At 43.4% G+C, this 16,435-nt stretch overlaps 2 protein-coding genes across 3 annotated transcripts in view; one reads left to right on the top strand and one right to left on the bottom strand.

The window, feature by feature from the left end:
- Positions 1–3,517, bottom strand: part of Atad5 (ATPase family AAA domain containing 5) — a 45,616-nt gene extending 42,099 nt beyond the window's left edge. The window contains exon 1 of the mRNA XM_090350647.1: positions 3,409–3,517. Within this exon, the coding sequence (XP_090206773.1) occupies positions 3,409–3,474 (66 nt within the window). The 5' untranslated portion in view covers positions 3,475–3,517. The remainder of the gene's footprint in view (positions 1–3,408) is intronic.
- Positions 3,518–6,626: 3,109 nt separating this feature from the next.
- The window catches only part of Crlf3 (cytokine receptor like factor 3), a 33,565-nt gene continuing 23,756 nt past the window's right edge, over positions 6,627–16,435 (top strand). For both annotated transcript variants that reach the window (XM_090350646.1, XM_090350645.1), the window contains exon 1: positions 6,627–6,828. In XM_090350646.1, the coding sequence (XP_090206772.1) occupies positions 6,700–6,828 (129 nt within the window). In that variant the 5' untranslated portion in view covers positions 6,627–6,699. The remainder of the gene's footprint in view (positions 6,829–16,435) is intronic.

Raw genomic sequence — 16,435 nt, 5'->3', positions numbered from 1 at the left:
AGCACTGTACCACTACGCCACATTCCCAGTCCTCCTTGAGCTCTTTTGCTCAATCAAGGCTAACATTTGAGGCTCAGCTCCACTTCTGGGCACCCATCTTTTTTTTTTTTTTTTGCCAGTCTTGGGCTTGAGCTCAGGGCCTGAGCACTGTCCTTGGAGTTTCTCAAGGATAGAGCTCTACCACTTGAGCCTCAGCACCACTTCCAGCTTTTTTCTATGTATGTGGTACCGAGGAATCGAACCCGGGTCTTCATGCATGCTAGGCAAGCACTTTAACCATTAGGCCAAACTCCCGGCCATCTTTAAAAAAAACCCATCTTTAAAAAAAAACAACTGTATTTTTTGGGGAGAGGTACTAGGGATTGAGCCCAGGACATTGCACTTGCTAAGTAAGTGCTTTGCCACTGAGCTACATACCAGCTTTTTTTTGTTTTGCTAGATGATTTTTTTTAAGTATTCATGAAGCATGACTATGATATAGAACAATAGCCTAATATTTGAAGTCTTAACAACATATTTCCCATCTTAGCTGGGCCCCAGTGGCTCACCTTTGTAATCCTAGCTACTCAGGAAGCTGAGATCTGAAGATCACAGTTAAAAGCCAGCATGGGCAAAAAAGTCCCTGGAAGACTCTTTTCTCCAAAAAAAAAAAAAAAAAAAAAACAACGTTAAAAAAGCTGGAAGTGGGGGCCAAGAGTTTAGCCTAGTGGCAGAGTGCTCGCCTAGCATGCACAAAGACCCAGGTTCGATTCCTTGGTACCACATGCGTAGAAAAAGCCAGAAATGGTGCTGTGGCTCAAGTAGCAGAGTGCTAGCCTTGAGGAAAAAGCCCAAGGATAGTGCTTAGGCCCTAAGTTTAAGACTCAGGAGTGGCAAAAAAAAAAAAAAAAAAAAAAAAAAAAGCTGGAAGTGGCTCTGGGAAACAAGGGACAGAACACTAGTCTTGAACACAAAGAGGCTCAGGGACAATGCCCAAACCCTAGGAACATCAAAAATAAAGCAAAACAATCAAAAAACCCAACTTTTCATCCCATGGCTTATATGAGCATTTGATACAATATTAAGGGGAAAAAAGTGTACCAAAAGCAGAAACTGTAAACAAAAGACTAATACACTGACAAGAACAGAGCTGGTACCAGGCACCAGTGTCTCATACCTGGAATTCTAGCCACTCAGGACTCTGAGGATTGTGGTGCATAAACAGCATGGGCAGCAAAGTCCATGAGACCCTTAACCTTCAATTAATCACCAAAAAGCCCAAAGTGGAAATGCAGGTCAAGTGTTATAGCTCTAGCCTTAAGGATAAAAGTTGTGACAACCTCTAGTCCTTGAGTTCAAGTCCTAGGATAGTCACCAGAAAAAAAGAATACAGCTGGTATTGTGGCTTATGCCTGTAATCCCAGTACTTACATGATTGAAGCCGGGCCATAAGTTTAGTGACAACTGGGGTACCTAACAAGATCTGTCTCAAAAAAACAAAACAAAACAAAAAAACCAGCCTGATTATACTAAAATCAAGAACTGTGCAATTCAATCTAAGGACCCATGGCACCTACATGTAATCCTAGCTTCTCACGAGGCTGAAAATTGAAGATAGTGGTTGGAAGCCAGCCTGGGAAGGGATATTAGCAAAACTCCATCTTCAGTTACCAATAAGAAAAAAAAAATTACTGGGGCTGGGAGCTTGGCCTAGAGTTAGAGTGCTAGCCTAGCATGCAGGAAGACCTAGGTTGGATTCCTCAGTACTTCATACATAGAAAAAAGCCAGAAATGGTGCTGTGGCTCAAGTGGCAAAGTTCTAGCCTTGAGAAAGCCCAAGGACAGTGCTCAGGCCCAAGGCCCAGGACTGGCAAAAAAAAAAAAAAAAAAAAAAACAATAAACAAAAAACAAAAAAACCCGGTGCAGTGGCTTACGCCTGCAACCCTAGCTACTCAGGAGGCTGAGATCTGAGGATCAAGGTTCAAAAAGACCTGAGACTTATCTCCAATTAACTACTAGAAAATGAGAAGTGAGGCTTGGCTCAAGAGTAGGGCGGTAGCTTTGAGCTGAAGAGCTCAGGGAGAGCGCCGAGGCTGAGTTCAAGCCCCATGACCCACAAAAAAAAAAAAAAGAAAGAAAGAAAAGAAAAAAAAGAAAAGCCAAAAAGTGGTGCTGTGGCTCAAGTGGTAGAGTGCTAGCCTTGAGGAAAAAGCCCAAGGATAGTGTTCAGGCCCTGAGTTCAAGCCCCAGGACTGGCAGGAAAAAAAAAAGAAAAAAGAAAAAAAACCTGGCTTAAAGGTATAGCTCAAGTGGTAGAATATCAGCCAAACAAGCAAGCCAAGGACAGTGACTGTAGGAATTTAACCTCATTTCCTCAGTAAGGGATAAAAAAAAAATAGCATATAAAAAAAATCAAACAAAAACCCTATAATCCAAGTGCCAGAGAGTCCTTCACACCTGAGACAAGCTAAACAATTCATTTGGTTAGTAAACTATACTGGTAGAACAAGGAATTTCCGATAAACAAAACTTACTGGATTTGGGGCTGAGAGTGCGGCTTCGTGGTAGAATGCTTGCTTAGCATGCATGAAGCCCTAGGTTCCTTTCCTCAGTACCACATAAACAGAAAAAGCCGAATGTGGGGCTGTGACTCAAGTGGTAGAGTACTAGACTTGAGCAAAAGAAATTCGGGGACAGTGGCCAAGCCCCAGAACTAGAAAACAACAACAAAACTGGATTCTAAAAGCTAGGAGTCCCAGTTAAATGAGCATACATTTTAGCTTACTTCAAGAACACGGAGATACATCAGTTTGCATGTTAGTCTGAGAAGAAAAGATATAAAAACCTAGAGCTGTATACTCCCTCTTTATAAAAAACTGTTTAGTGTACTTCACTGAAACCTAAACACAGAACATCAGTATGCCATGCTGGAATTCCTCACTGCAGTATATTACGTTCTAGAGCTAGGAGAAACTGATCTCTCTATCAAGCACAATTACTGCTTAAAGTGACATTCTGAATGGAATTCCTAGAATAGGATGCCATGTGGGCTTGGCAGACAGATCTTTTTCAGCGCTAAAGTTCTATGGTTCCCTATGCGGAACCCAGAATCTGACACAAGTTATGGGATGCCCTATCACTTGTCACAAACACACACTGTTTTCCACCAACGTACTAAAACCTAGAACCTGGACGTGGCTCATCCCGGACTTAATGAGACACCGAAAGCTTCTCCCAGTCTCACGTTTGTCGGGATTTATCACCATTCCACTAAACGACACCTTGTGCCAACTGTCTTTCTTCAGCTGCCTCTCCCCTGCAGGAAGCAAAGTCAGGATCGCCTTCCACCTACCCCACCCCCACCCCCACCCCTCCGCCCCCATACCTCCACAGGCGAAGAAAGGAACTTGACAGAGACCAGATCTCACCTCAATCTCGTAGTCCTTCACCGGAGGGGGAGCCGCTGCAGCCGCCATGGCCAGGACCCCCACCATGCTCCCTGTCCCCCAGAATCCCGGCTCTTAGGACCTTGTGCCGACCGGCCTGGCCTGTCCGGAGGCCATGGAGGCGGCCAGCTCCTAGCCGAGGAATGACTGGGCCTTCGGATCCCTCTGGGGTCCGCCACAGCCCACCAACCCGGAGCGGAGGCTGGGCCCAGCTCCGCGGTCAAAGGCGGAAAAACAAAAACCAACAAGGCGGCGAGGAAAAGCGGGCTGCGAGGCCCCGGGGACGCGGCCTGCAAATGCAGGGTGCTTCCGAGATGGGCGATCCCAGCCGGGCGCTCGGGACTGGGACCCGGGCGAGCACGGACGGACGAACGCCGCTCCACCCCGGGGCTTCGGCGGGAGTTCTTGTCAATTGGGTTTTCGCGCCGTCCTGAGCTCAGGGGGCGGAGCTGACGGGCGCTTCTGGAGTCTGCGCGGACGGGGAGCCCAGGGGGCCAAAACAGGCACGGCGAAGCCGTTTTCGGGTGCACCAAGTCTTGTCGAAAATCCGCGGGGTTTTCGAGTTTACACCCAGTGTCACCATTTGAGGGGTGAATTGGCTAAAATTACACGGCAGAATTAAATCTTAAATTCTAAACTAGTATTTTTTTTAAAGTGGAAATTTGAATAGGAGAATCCAGTTAAACCGGATACCCTTGGCTCACGCCTGTAACCTTCAGCTACTCAGGAAACAGAACTGATGATCAGGGTTCCACATCAGCTCGGGCAGGAAAGTCGGTGAGACTCATCTCCCACGAAGCAGCAAAGAACCGAAAACGGAGCTATGGCTCAAGTGGGAGAGTGCTAGCCTTGAGCTAGAACCTGAGGTAGTGTTCAGCCAATCCAGTTATTTTATTTAAAAAATGGAAATGGCCGGGCGCTGGTGGCTCACATTTGTAAACCCGCCTATTCAGGAGTCTGAGATCTTAGTATCACGGTTAGAAGCTAGCCCAGGCAGGAAAGTCGATGAGACCTCTCTGTGTCTCTCTGTCTGTCTGTCTGTCTGTCTGTCTGTCTGTCTGTCTCTCTCTCTCTCTCTCTCTCTCTCTCTCTCTCTCTCTCTCTCTCTCTCTCTCTCTCTCTCTCTCTCTCTCTCTCTCTCTCTCTCTCTTTGAGCCTGGACACTGTCCCTAAACTCTTTCTTTCAAGACTAGCGCTGTACCACTTTGAGTCACAGATCCACTTCCTGTTTTCTGGTGGTTAATTGGACATAGGGGTCTTCTGAATTTCTGGCTTTCAACTGTTATCTACAGATGACCACTTCCTGAGTAGCTAGGATTACAGGCTTGAGCCACTGGCAGCGCTGGGCTGAATTGAAATTTTCACTGCAGAAATTGCCAGTAGCAACAGAAGGCCTTTTCTGTACGAATGTTGGATTTATTTTCCGATTTATTATTTTCTTTCTGGCTTTCCTTTTTGCTGGGACTGAACTCACATCCTTGCTCGCTAAGCAAGCACCCTATCACTTGAGCTATGCTTACATCCCTCTCATTGTTTTCCATGAATCCATCCATCTCATAAAATATTGTGTGCTTGTTATGTACGTGGTCAACAAAGAATCTGTGAAAAAGCAGAAATTTTCCTCTCTTCTTCAAATTTATTTTCAAGTTGGAAGATAAAAATAAGCTATTTAGAGCCAGAAGTTTGGCCTAGTGGTTAAAGTGCTTGCCTAGCATGCACGAAGACCCGGGTTCGATTCTTTGGTACCACATACATACAAAAAGCTGGAAGTGATACTGAGGCTCAAGTGGTAGAGCTCTAGCCTTGAGAAAGTCCAAGGGCAGTGCTCAAGCCCAGGACTGGCCAAAAAAAAAAAAAAAAAAGCTATTCAGGAAGCTGAGATGTGAGGATCGTAGTTCAAAGCCAGCCTGTCAAGGCAGTCTGTAAGGCTCTTGTTTCCCATTAACTACCAAAAGGCCAGAAGTAGAGCAGTGGCTCAAGTAGTGAAGCATCAGCCTTGAGTCCAATAAGCAGCAAGGGATTGTGCCCACGGCTCTAAGTTCAAGCCCCAGTACCAGCATGTACACATGCACATATTCACAAGATAAATAAGTTAAACATATGGAATGACATAATGCAGGAAGTAGGATAAGGAAGTTTTAAATATGGTTAAGGACATATCTGGGGCCTTCTAAACAGTTTCTCAGGTGTCTTCAGAAGGAGTTGGCCCAATTCTGAATGGTTCCTCTCTGAAGTTTAGAATGCAACTTCCTTTGGTTGACTTGAGCAATGCAACTTTTCTTTCCTTTTTTTTTTTTTTTAATTTCTTGTGTTGCTCCTCAGGCTTGACCTCTGACCTAAACACTGTCCCTAAGCTTGAGCCAAAAGCTCCACTTTTTGCCGATTAGAAATAAGAGACTTTCCTGTCCAGACTGGCTTTGAAGCTCAATCCTCAAATTTCAGCCTCCTGAGCAGGTAGGAGTACAGTGCCCAGTTGCCACTTTTATTTTTTCTTGTGCCTGTCTTGGGCTTGAACTCAGCCTGAGCACTGTTCCCCACTTTTTTCACTCAAGGTTCCGCTTCGAACCACAGTTTCATTTTCAGCTTTTGGTAGTCAACTAGAGATAAGAGTTTGATGGAACTTTTCTGCTTGGGTTGGCTTTGAATCATGATCTAATAGTATTTACTATTTGGACCTTAAGCTTTGGGCTCTTGCCAGGATTGCTGGCACTTGGATTATTTGCTTAGAACAAGAGCTTCTAGATGATGGCATGTGGGTCACAGGAACCATCAAATTCCTGCTGTGACTGAGAAAACTCATTGACTTAGAGAGGTAGAACATGACGACGCAAAGTCCAGGGTTTTAGCTTTAGTTCTGGGTTCAAATGTTGACCTAAGGAAAGTGGATTCCTTTCCACGCCTCGCTCCCTCTTCAGCACAGTAGAAATTAAAGTAGGGCTGTACATGTGATAAAATGGGGGAAGCACTTCGCCATGAGCTCGTACTGATCGCGCCATGAATTTCCTGAGGAAGTATGGAGCCGCTGCGGAGTCGGCCAGCCAAGAAGCCAGAGCAGCAGCTAGGCCCAGACGCTGACCGCCAGCATTCGAGACGCGGCTGCGGAGCCGTCAATCAAGCTGCGGTGGGGTGGGGCGGGGCGGGGCGTGCGGAGGGCGTGGCAAACGTGGCGGCTGTTGCGCGTGCGCAAGGCGGCACGGGGCTGATCCGCCGGGCTGTTCGCTGGCGCCGGGCTCTGGGGTGAACTCGAGTCCCGGTCGCCTGCCGTGCGGCCGGATGAGGGGCGTGATGGAGCCGGAGCCCGAGCTGTTGCTGCAAGAGGCTCGAGAGAACGTGGAGGCGGCGCAGAGCTACCGGCGGGAGCTGAGCCAGCGGCTTCAGGGGCTGCGGGAGGCGCAGAGGCAGGTCCGAGGGCCGCGCCCGGAGGGGCGCTGTGGGCCCGGGGCGGGGGGCGCGGGCTGAGACGGCTCCGGCGCGCGGGAACGAGGGGGAAACCTGTGGGAGCTAGAGGAAGGAGCTTCGGAAGGTGGACGGACCTGGCAGGATCTGCTAACCGGGAAGTAGTAGCCGGGGAGATCTGAAGGGGAAGACGAAATTTGGGGGGGGGGGTCGAGGGAAAGAGTGTTGGGGGAGCGTGCGGGACAGTCCTGGAAACTACATTTGAGCCCCCACGGAGCAGCATCTTGTGTTGGGGACGCGCCGAAGGTTGTGGCAACGGGAGAGGTTGCGGATGATCTGGGAAGACTTGTAATCGATTCATTTCAGGGATCCTGAGGAAGATGTGGGGCAGCGACCTGAGGGTGGGGGGATTAAAAGTGGAATATTTATTGTGGCGAGGCTTGGAGACGAAGGAGAGAAGAGGAGATAGGAGTTGGGAAGGATAGCCATCGTGTTAAATGAATGAGGTTAATGTTTGAATGCTGTGGTCCTGAGTGCTTTGAGTAAAAGTAATCTTGTTCCTGACGGTTTAGCATTTAAGATGAAGAATAAGGGAAAATGAGATGCTTAGGGAGGGTACGTACACAGGCCAAGGGAAATAGGAAAAGACACTGCGACCTGACTGCTGAAGGAAAAGCTAAATATATTTTCTTCAAGTGGTGCCGTTATCTCTTCCTTGGAGAAAAAGACTTATCAAAGGTAGAGGGAAAACACGTGGCGTTCTTGACACTCGCAGACATAAACAGAAGAAGATAGAACCCACTGCTGAGAACTCACTGCTGAGTGTGTTAGGAGATTAGTATCTTAGGCCACTACTAACCTGAGTGTCACTTAAACGTTTTTGGGGGGGATAAGTGGGATTCCATGTGAATTTCTCTGGGTCTCATTTAATATTCACATAATCTGTTGTGTTTGTACTAAGATGATAGTAGTGTCTTTGGATATTGTTATTGGTAAGAATATATGAAATGCTTTGGATTGTACATATCTTTAAATCTTTGTTATAGAGTTGATGTACAGCCAATATCATTCCTATGTTAATAGCCAAACTGGGAGTAGAATGTAGATATGATTGCCTTGATTTAGTGAATACTTTTCAAGGCTTTCCTGTGCCTTTGGTTTGCCTTTGGGGACGTCTGTGTTACTCTTGATATTTTGAAATAAAGGTTCTACATGGGGTACATTGTTTTTCAAAAAAAAGATTAAAACACTTCTTGGAGGCTTTGTTCTAGTGGCCCTACCTGTAATCCTAACTGCTCAAAAGTTTGAGATCTGAGGAAAGAAGATTGTAGCCCTCTCAGATTGAAAAAGCTGAAAGTAGAGCTGTGGCAAGCCGAGTGCTAGCCTTGAGTGAAAAAGCTAAGGGACAGCACACAGGCCCTGAGTTCAAGCACCAATAAACATGTGTGCAGACTCACACACACACACACACACACACACACACACACACACACATACACACATTTTTTCGGGCTGGGTGTGTGTAGCTTAAGTGGTAAAACACTTAACTAGCAAATGAAGTCCTGAGTCCAAATTCCAGTATTGTAAAAAATAAAATAAGTACCTCTTAATATATGACTAATGTTTCAACCAGTTGAAATGTCTGTTTAACTCTGTGTCAGCAATTAAGCAGTAGAGTAGTTGACACTGAAGGAATGAGGTTAGCACCTGGAAGTGGTGCTGAGGAATGTCTCATGACTGGATACTGATATATTAAAAAAAAAAAGTGTGATTTCCCATCATAAGTACTTTAGAGTTCAGTTTCCAAACCAAAGGTTGGGGTGTGCCTCAGTGCTTGGGTGCTTACTAAGCATATGTAAGAGGATTAAATTCCAAGCACTGCAGAAAACTACAGCAAAACAAATATATATTCTTTTATTATATTTTAAAAATCTGTAGCAGCTATGCTGTCAATACACTGTTTATCCATAGTCTGTTTTGTATCCAATAAATTAAATACAGAGCATTCTTTCCGGTGTGGTTTTAATGTGGGTGTTTTGTTTTGTTTTGGTTTTGAGGGCCATTGTCTTATGTTTGAGATAGACAAGATTAAAAGTACATCCATCAGTTAGATTTATGTTGACAGTGCTTATACTGGAAATAGTATAGCTCTCTTTTGTTACCTGGAATGTGTGAGTGTGCATGTTTGGATTTGTAGAATAAGATAGATCTCTGACAATTTCCTGTTTTCCTTTTAGTTTTTTAGAGACAGATTTTAGGTATGACCTTGATCTCATAATATCTGTCTATGTATGTACGTGTGTGTATATATGTATGTGTATATCTATCTTTTCTAATATTTCTTGCTGGAACCCAAGGTCTTTCAAATCTCTCTGTCGTGGAGTATCTCCAGTAGTTCAACTGGCATTTTAAGGAACATATATATTACAAAAATATAAAAATAAGTAGCTGTTTTTGTTTAGTGGTGTTTAGTGTATTTTTAGAATTCTAGTCATTTCATTTACTGCATAAAATACATGGATTTGTAGTTAAAATTTTGAATGGGAAAGAAGAGCAGAGAGAAAGAGATGCTCTTCTGTATGTATGTATATAACGTGTATATACATAATATGTGTTTATGCACATATGTATGTAATTTTATATTTGCCTGTACTAGGGCTTGAACACTAGACACTAGCTTTCTTTTTTTTTTTTTTTGTCAGTTGTGGGACTTGAACTCTGGGCCTGGGCATTGTCCCTGAGCTCTTCAGCTCAAGGCTACCACCCTACCCCCTGATCCACAGTGCCACTTCAGGTTTTCTGGTAGTTAATTGGAGAGTCTCATGGATTTTTGTGCCCAGGCTGGCTTTGAACTGAGGTCTTCAGATCTCAGCCTCCTGAATAGGTAGGATAACACGTGAGCCACCCTTCCTGGCTTGACACTAGCTTTCTTACTGTGGCACTCTATCACTTAAGTTTTATTTCTGGCTTTTTGGTGGTTAATTGGAAATAAGAGCCTCCAATTTAAAATATACAATTCAGCTTTTATTGGTTTATTTTTGTACTGGTCCTGGGGCTTAGAGTCAGGGCCTGTGACTGCCCCTGAGCTTTTGTGCTCCAGGCCAGTGTGTTTTACCATTTTGAACCATACTTCCATTTCTGGCTTTTTGGTAGGTTAGAGTTTTAGGGACTTTCCTGCCCGGGCTGGCATTGAACAATGATCCTCAGATCTCACCCTCTTTAGTAACTAGGATTGTAGGTATGAGTCACCGACATCCAGATGGGCATTGATCTATCTATCTATCTATCTATCTATCTATCTATCTATCTATCTATCTATCTATCTATCTAGTCCTGGGGTTTGAACTCAGGGCCTAGGCAATGTCCCTGAGCTTCTTTTGACATTTGACTTATGAATAATGCTGCTATAAACATCTGTATATAATTGAACATCTATATGCAACTGTTTGAGGGCATGTGCTTTCAAAAAAAAAAAAAACAATGTATCTACTAATTACTGGATCACCTAGTAACTTTTTTTTTTTTTTTTGCTAGTCCTTGGGCTTGAACTTAGGACCAGAGCACTGTCCTAGGGCTTTCTCAAGACTAGAGGTCTACCACTTGAGCCACAGCACCTTTTCTAGCTTTCTATATATGTGGTACCGAGGAATTGAACCCAGTCTTGGTGCATGCTAGGCAAGCAGTCTACCACTAGACCAAATTCCCGGACCTCACATAGTAATTTTTGTTTAAAGTTTTTCTACGTTTTTTCAGAAACTCGTCCCTTAGGAACTTCTGCCTATTTTTTAATCTTTGTTTTTGCTCCTTACCCTCAAGAATCTCATAAAGTTTCTATTTCAATAAGAAATTATGAATATTAAAGTATAGAAGGAAAGATACAAATCTATTCTGTCAAAAACAACTGCCACTGTGTAGTAGTTTCTCCTCCTCTGTGGTTTAGGCCCTACCCTGTGTTTTCAGAGAAAAGGAAGTTCTGTGTCAGAATAGAAGCATTGGCTCTGAATCTTAGTGTTTGAATAAGTTAAAGGCTAGATACATGTTTTGCTGTTTTCGGGATGTCTATAGCCACCCTGTCCCAATGCTAAAGTCATGAAGCACAGTTCTTTGTACTGGAAGTATGCCTCAAGTAGTTAAGTGCCAACCTTGAAAGAAAAGGCCCTGAATTGAAGCTCTCGTCCTGGCAAGGAAAAGAAAGGAGGGGGAAAAAAAGCAACAAATGAGAAAGAAAGAAAAGAAAAAAAGAATTCTCTGTAGCTCCCTGGACTACTTGGTACTTCCATGTAAATACCAAATAAATTAACTCCCACTCTCCTTAGAGCAAATGCTCATTATGCATCCGAGGTATTTCTAGGTCTTATATAATGAAGTTAAGAAACTAAGCCAGGAGCAGTGGCTCACACCTGTAATCCTAATTACTCAGGAAGCTGAGATCTAAGGATCATGGTTCAAAGCCAGCCAGGCCACTAAAGACCAAGAGACTCTTATCTCCAATTAACTACTAGAAAACCGTAAGTGGGGATGTGGCTGAAGGAGTAGGGCAGTAAGCCTTGAGGTGAAGAGCTCAGGGACAACGCCCAGCCCAGAGTTCAAGCCCTTTGACAAAAAAAAGGAAGAAAGAAAGAAAGAAAGAAAGAAAGAAAGAAAGAAAGAAAGGAAGGAAGGAAGAAAGAAAATAGACCACTGCCCTCATGAATTTACTCTTTACTCTTGGTTAATTAGGTTAACAATCTAAAAATGAAGCAAGTGGGCTGGGAGTTTGGCCTTGGGTAGAGTGCTTGCCTAGCATGCACAAAAAGACCTGGGTTCAATTCCTTGGTATTACATACATAGAAAAAGACTGAAGTAGTGATGTATCTCAATTGGTAGAGCTCTAGCCTTGAGAAAGCCCTAGAACAGTGTTCAGGCCCAGAGTCTAAGCCCCAGGCCTGACAAAAAAAAAAAAAAAGCAAGTAAAGAAAACCTAAGTTTGTGTACATTCATTTTTAGATTACATTTCAGTTGTATATTTAATCACTTGCCCTGTTCTTCAGCATAAGCTTTTCTGCTTCTTTTAAGTGTAATTAACAAATAGGGATGCCAGCTATTCACTCAGTCCTCATACATCTGAATTAACTTGAGGACATTGCTGACTGAGCTCTAGGCCTGCAATTAAACTCTATCTTTCTGCATTATCAAAGTGGGATTACTGTGAGGTATTAAAAGTGATAAATGCTAGTATTTTAGTCTTTGCAATTATAATTCATACTATACAGTGGTATTAGCCTTTGTTTGCCTTTTAGTATAGTGATTTTTTTATTTCTCCAGCCATAGATTAAAAGCATGTTGTTTAAGATGTTAGATAATAGTGCAAATATATGCAGATGAATAACTGATCTGAAGTCAGTGCTTATCTAGCATGTCTTTTTTTTTTCTTTTCTTTTCTTTTCTTTTTTTTTGTGCCTATTCTGAGGCCTGGCACTGTCCCTGAGCTTCTTTTGCTCAAGGCTAGCACTCTACCACTTAAGCTACATCACCACTTCCTGCGTTTTCTGTTTATGTGGTACTGAGGAATCCAACCCAGTGCTTCCCGCATGCTAAGCAAGCACTCTACCTCTACCACTAGGCCACATTTCCAGCCCCAGCCATCTAAAAAACTTTTCAGATAACCTTTTATAGATGTAGCCAGTATTATTAATTTATTATTATTATTATTCAATGTGTACTATCTGGGGCTTGAACTCAGGGCCTGGGCACTGTCCTTGGACACTTTTTGCTCAAGGCTAGCACTCTGCCACTTGAGCCACAATGCCACTTCCAGCTTTTTCTGAGTATGTGGAACTGAGGAATCAAACCCAGGGCTTCATGCACACTAGGCTATGCTCCTAGCCTACTACTAGATTTTCTTTTTTTCCTTTTCCCTTTTTCTTTCTTTCTTTCTTTCTTTCTTTCTTTCTTTTTTTTTTTTTTGCTAGTCTTGGCTTGAACTCAGGGCCTGAGCACCACTGTCCTTGGGCTTTCTCAAGGCTAGAGCTTTACCACTTGAGCCACAGCATCTCTTCTGGCTTTTTCTATGTATGTGGTACCAAGAAATGGAACCTGGGTCTTCGTGCATGCTAGGCTAGCACTCTACCAGTAGGCCAAACTCCTGGCCCCTACTACTAGTTTTGTTTGGTTGTTTTGTTTTGGTTGTGGGATTTGAACTCTGGGCCTGGGTGCTGTCCCTGAGCTCTTCAGGTCAAGGCTACCGCCCTACCCCTTGAGCCACAGCCCCACTTCCAGTTTTTTAGTGACTAATTGGAGATAAGAGTCTCAGGTTCTTTAGTGCCCTGGCTGTCTTTGAATTGTGATGCTCAGATCTCAGCCTCCTCAGTAGCTAGGATTACAGGTGAGCCATTTCACCCAGCTTGCTACTAGATTTCCTAGAGATCATTGTTCCCATGGGATTTGACAACACAGAATAATAAAGGTTAGGGCATAGAGTTCAAGTATAAAAAAGAAAGAATTGTTTCAGAAACCAAGATTGTAAGTCTTAGTACTCAGCAAGAAGACAAAGTTATTATTGCTCCTTTTATCTCTCACTTCCCCTTCTGTTACCCATTTTCAAAACAATGAAAAACCTGTTTAAATATAATCTGTTATTGGGCCAGGAGTTTGGCCTACTGGTTAAAGTGCTTGCCTCGCATGCATGAAGACCTGGGTGCGATTCCTCGGTACCACCTACATAGAAAAAAGCCAGAAGTGGTGCTGAGGCTCAAGTGATAGAGCTCTAGCCTTGAGAAAGTCCAAGGACAGTGCTCAGGCCCTGAGCTCAAGCTCAGGACTGGCAAAAAAAAAAAAAAAAAAAAAAAAAAAATATATATATATATATATATATATATATAATCTGTTACAACAATAGCACTCTGTTATAGTATCCTAAGAAAACTTTAATTTTACAGCTAGGGAAAACTCAGAACAAATGAAATCATTTCTAAGTAACCTATAATTGTGTTCTTGCAGACTGCTGCTGTTGACATTTTTCGTTGTTCTGGTAATAGGCCTTGAACTTACAGCCTTGGTCTCTCAGTTGGCCTTTCTTTCCTGGTTGGTACTCTACTACTTAACCACACTCCCAGTTCTGGTACATATTGTTCTACAGAGTTGAGAGAATATTGTATATGCAACTTTGTATCTATTTTTCTTTTGTTTTGCATTATAAGCACTTATCAAGACTATTTTCCCTTGCCCTGTACCTATAATCCTAGCTACTTAGGAGGCTCAAATCTGAGGATCATGTTTCAAAGCCAGCCTGGGCAAAAAAGTTCCTTTAGTCTCTTTTGTCCAGTTAACCACCAGAAGTGGCACTGTGGCTCAAAGTGGCAGAGCTTTAAGCAGAAGAGTTCAGGAACAGCACCAAGACCCTGAGTTCAAGCCCCATAATGGAAAGGAAAGAAAGAAGAAAGGAAGGAAGGAAAAGCAAGCAGGCAGGGAGGGAAAGGAGGGGAGGGAAGAAGGAAGGGAGGGAGGGAGGGAAAGAAATAAAGGGGGCCCGGAAGGTGGCTCAGTGGTAGAATGCTTGCCTAGCAGGCATGAAACCCTGGGTTCTATTCCTCAATACCACATAAATAGAAAAAGGCAGAAATGGCTTTGTGGCTCACATGATAGAACACTAACCTTGAACAGATAGGCTCAGGGATAGTTCCTAGGCTTAATTCAAGTCCCAGGACTGGATATTTAAAAAAAAAAAAAAAAGTGTTTTCTAAGATATCTATCATATATGAAAACCCCAAGTCTTTATGCGTGCTAGCCAGTTATTCTACCACTGTCTCCAACCCTGTTTTTTACTGATTGATTGATTGATTGATTGATTTTTGTCAGTCATGGGGCTGGAACTTTGGGCCTGGCCACTGTCCCTGAGCTCTTCAGCTCAAGGCTAGTGATCTACCACTTGAGTCACAGCGCCACTTTTTGGTTTTCTGGTGGTTAATTGGAAGTAAGAGTCTCAAGACTTTTTGTACCTGAACTGTATTTGAACTGCAATCCCCAGATCTCAGCCTTCTGAGTAGCTAGGATTACATGCATGAGACCCCAGTGCCCAGCTTGATTATTTTTGATGCATCGTGCTTGGGAAGCAAGTTTGAGCCACCATCTGCCTGCCTACTTTAGTCTGGGTTCACACCAGCTGCATCTTGTTTCCCTCCATATAGATGGAGTCTCTCAGATTTTCCTCCCTGTTCTGGCCTGGAACCAAGATCCTCACAGTCTCAGCCACATAGAGTTTGAGATGTCAGGCACACGCCACTGGGCACAGCTATGAGTTAAGAAAGTGTCTCATGAACTTTTTCTGCCTAGGCTAAGCTCAAACCCAACTTCACCTTTTCTCCCAATAAGCTAGGATGATTATAGGCATAGGAGACAGTATAATTTTTAGTGTAGCAGTGAATAGAGTCTGTCATATACTTATAGAGCTTTTGTTGGTGATAGGGTGAAATATATTAACCTAGGTCCTGCAAATATATCAGAAGCAATGTTCTTTTTTTCCCCCCAGACCTGGAGCTTGAACTCAGGGCCTGTGCTCTGTCCCTGAGCCTCTTTGTGCTCAAGGTTAGCGTTCTACTACTTGAGCCACAATATGAGTTCCAGCTTTTTCTGTTTGTATGGTACTAAGGAATTGAATCCAGGGCTTCATGCATATTGGGCAAGCACTCTTCCACTAAGAAGCATTTCAAGCCCATTAGCAAAGTTCTGTAAGTACAAGTAAATTCATTGTGGGCATTGTCCCTGAGCTCTTCAGCTCAAGGCTACTACCATACACACCACAGCACCACTTCCAATTTTCTGGTGATTAATTGGAGATAAGAGTCTCACAGATTTTTAGTGCCTAGGCTGGCTTTGAACAAAGATCCTCAGATCTCAGCCTCCTGAGTAGCTAGAATTACAGGCATGAGCCACTATGCCTGGCTTCTAGCTTTTTCTATGTATGTGGAACTTAAGGCAAACCTGGGTCTTCTGTATGCTAGGGAAACACTCTATGACTTGGCCAAACTCCGGGTCCTATGTAGATTTTTTAATATATATTACAATGTATGTATAATTTTGATAGAGAAAATGGTTATTATTGTCATAAAAGTTGTAAAAACGGCTAATAGATTTTCTAGGAAGCCAAACAAATGTAGGGACAGCCTTTTATTGAGGTCAGTCAGTGAAACATTAACAGCCATGGTCACTTTTGTCTGTGTTAGCTATGGATCTAGAAAAATTTGTCATGATCACTTTTCTTATCTATAAAACAAGAACAATATTGCCCACTTGGCTAATATTGGAATTAAAATGAGGAACACATTTATTCAAAATTTAACACAATGCCTGGGACATGTGGCATTCTTGATCAATATGAGCCATGATAAGAAAGCCACAAAATAATTCTGTTATTTGTGATGAAATCTCCTAGTTTTTTTTTTTTTTTTTTGCCAGTCCTGGGCTTGAGCTCAGGGCCTGAGCACTGTCCTTGGACTTTCTCAAGGCTAGAGCTCTACCACTTGAGCCTCAGCACCACTTCCGGCTTTTTTTCTATGTATGTGGTACCGAGGAATCGAACCCGGGTCTTCATGCATGCTAGGCAAGCACTTTAACCACTAGGCCAAACTCCCGGCCC

The sequence above is a fragment of the Megascapheus bottae genome, chromosome 17 (genome assembly GCF_031878675.1).
Source record: "Megascapheus bottae isolate mThoBot1 chromosome 17, mThoBot2.hap1, whole genome shotgun sequence".
NCBI lineage: Eukaryota > Metazoa > Chordata > Mammalia > Rodentia > Geomyidae > Megascapheus > Megascapheus bottae.
The sequence above is the reverse complement of the archived record's forward strand: the minus strand, read 5'-3'. Positions and strand labels throughout refer to the sequence as shown.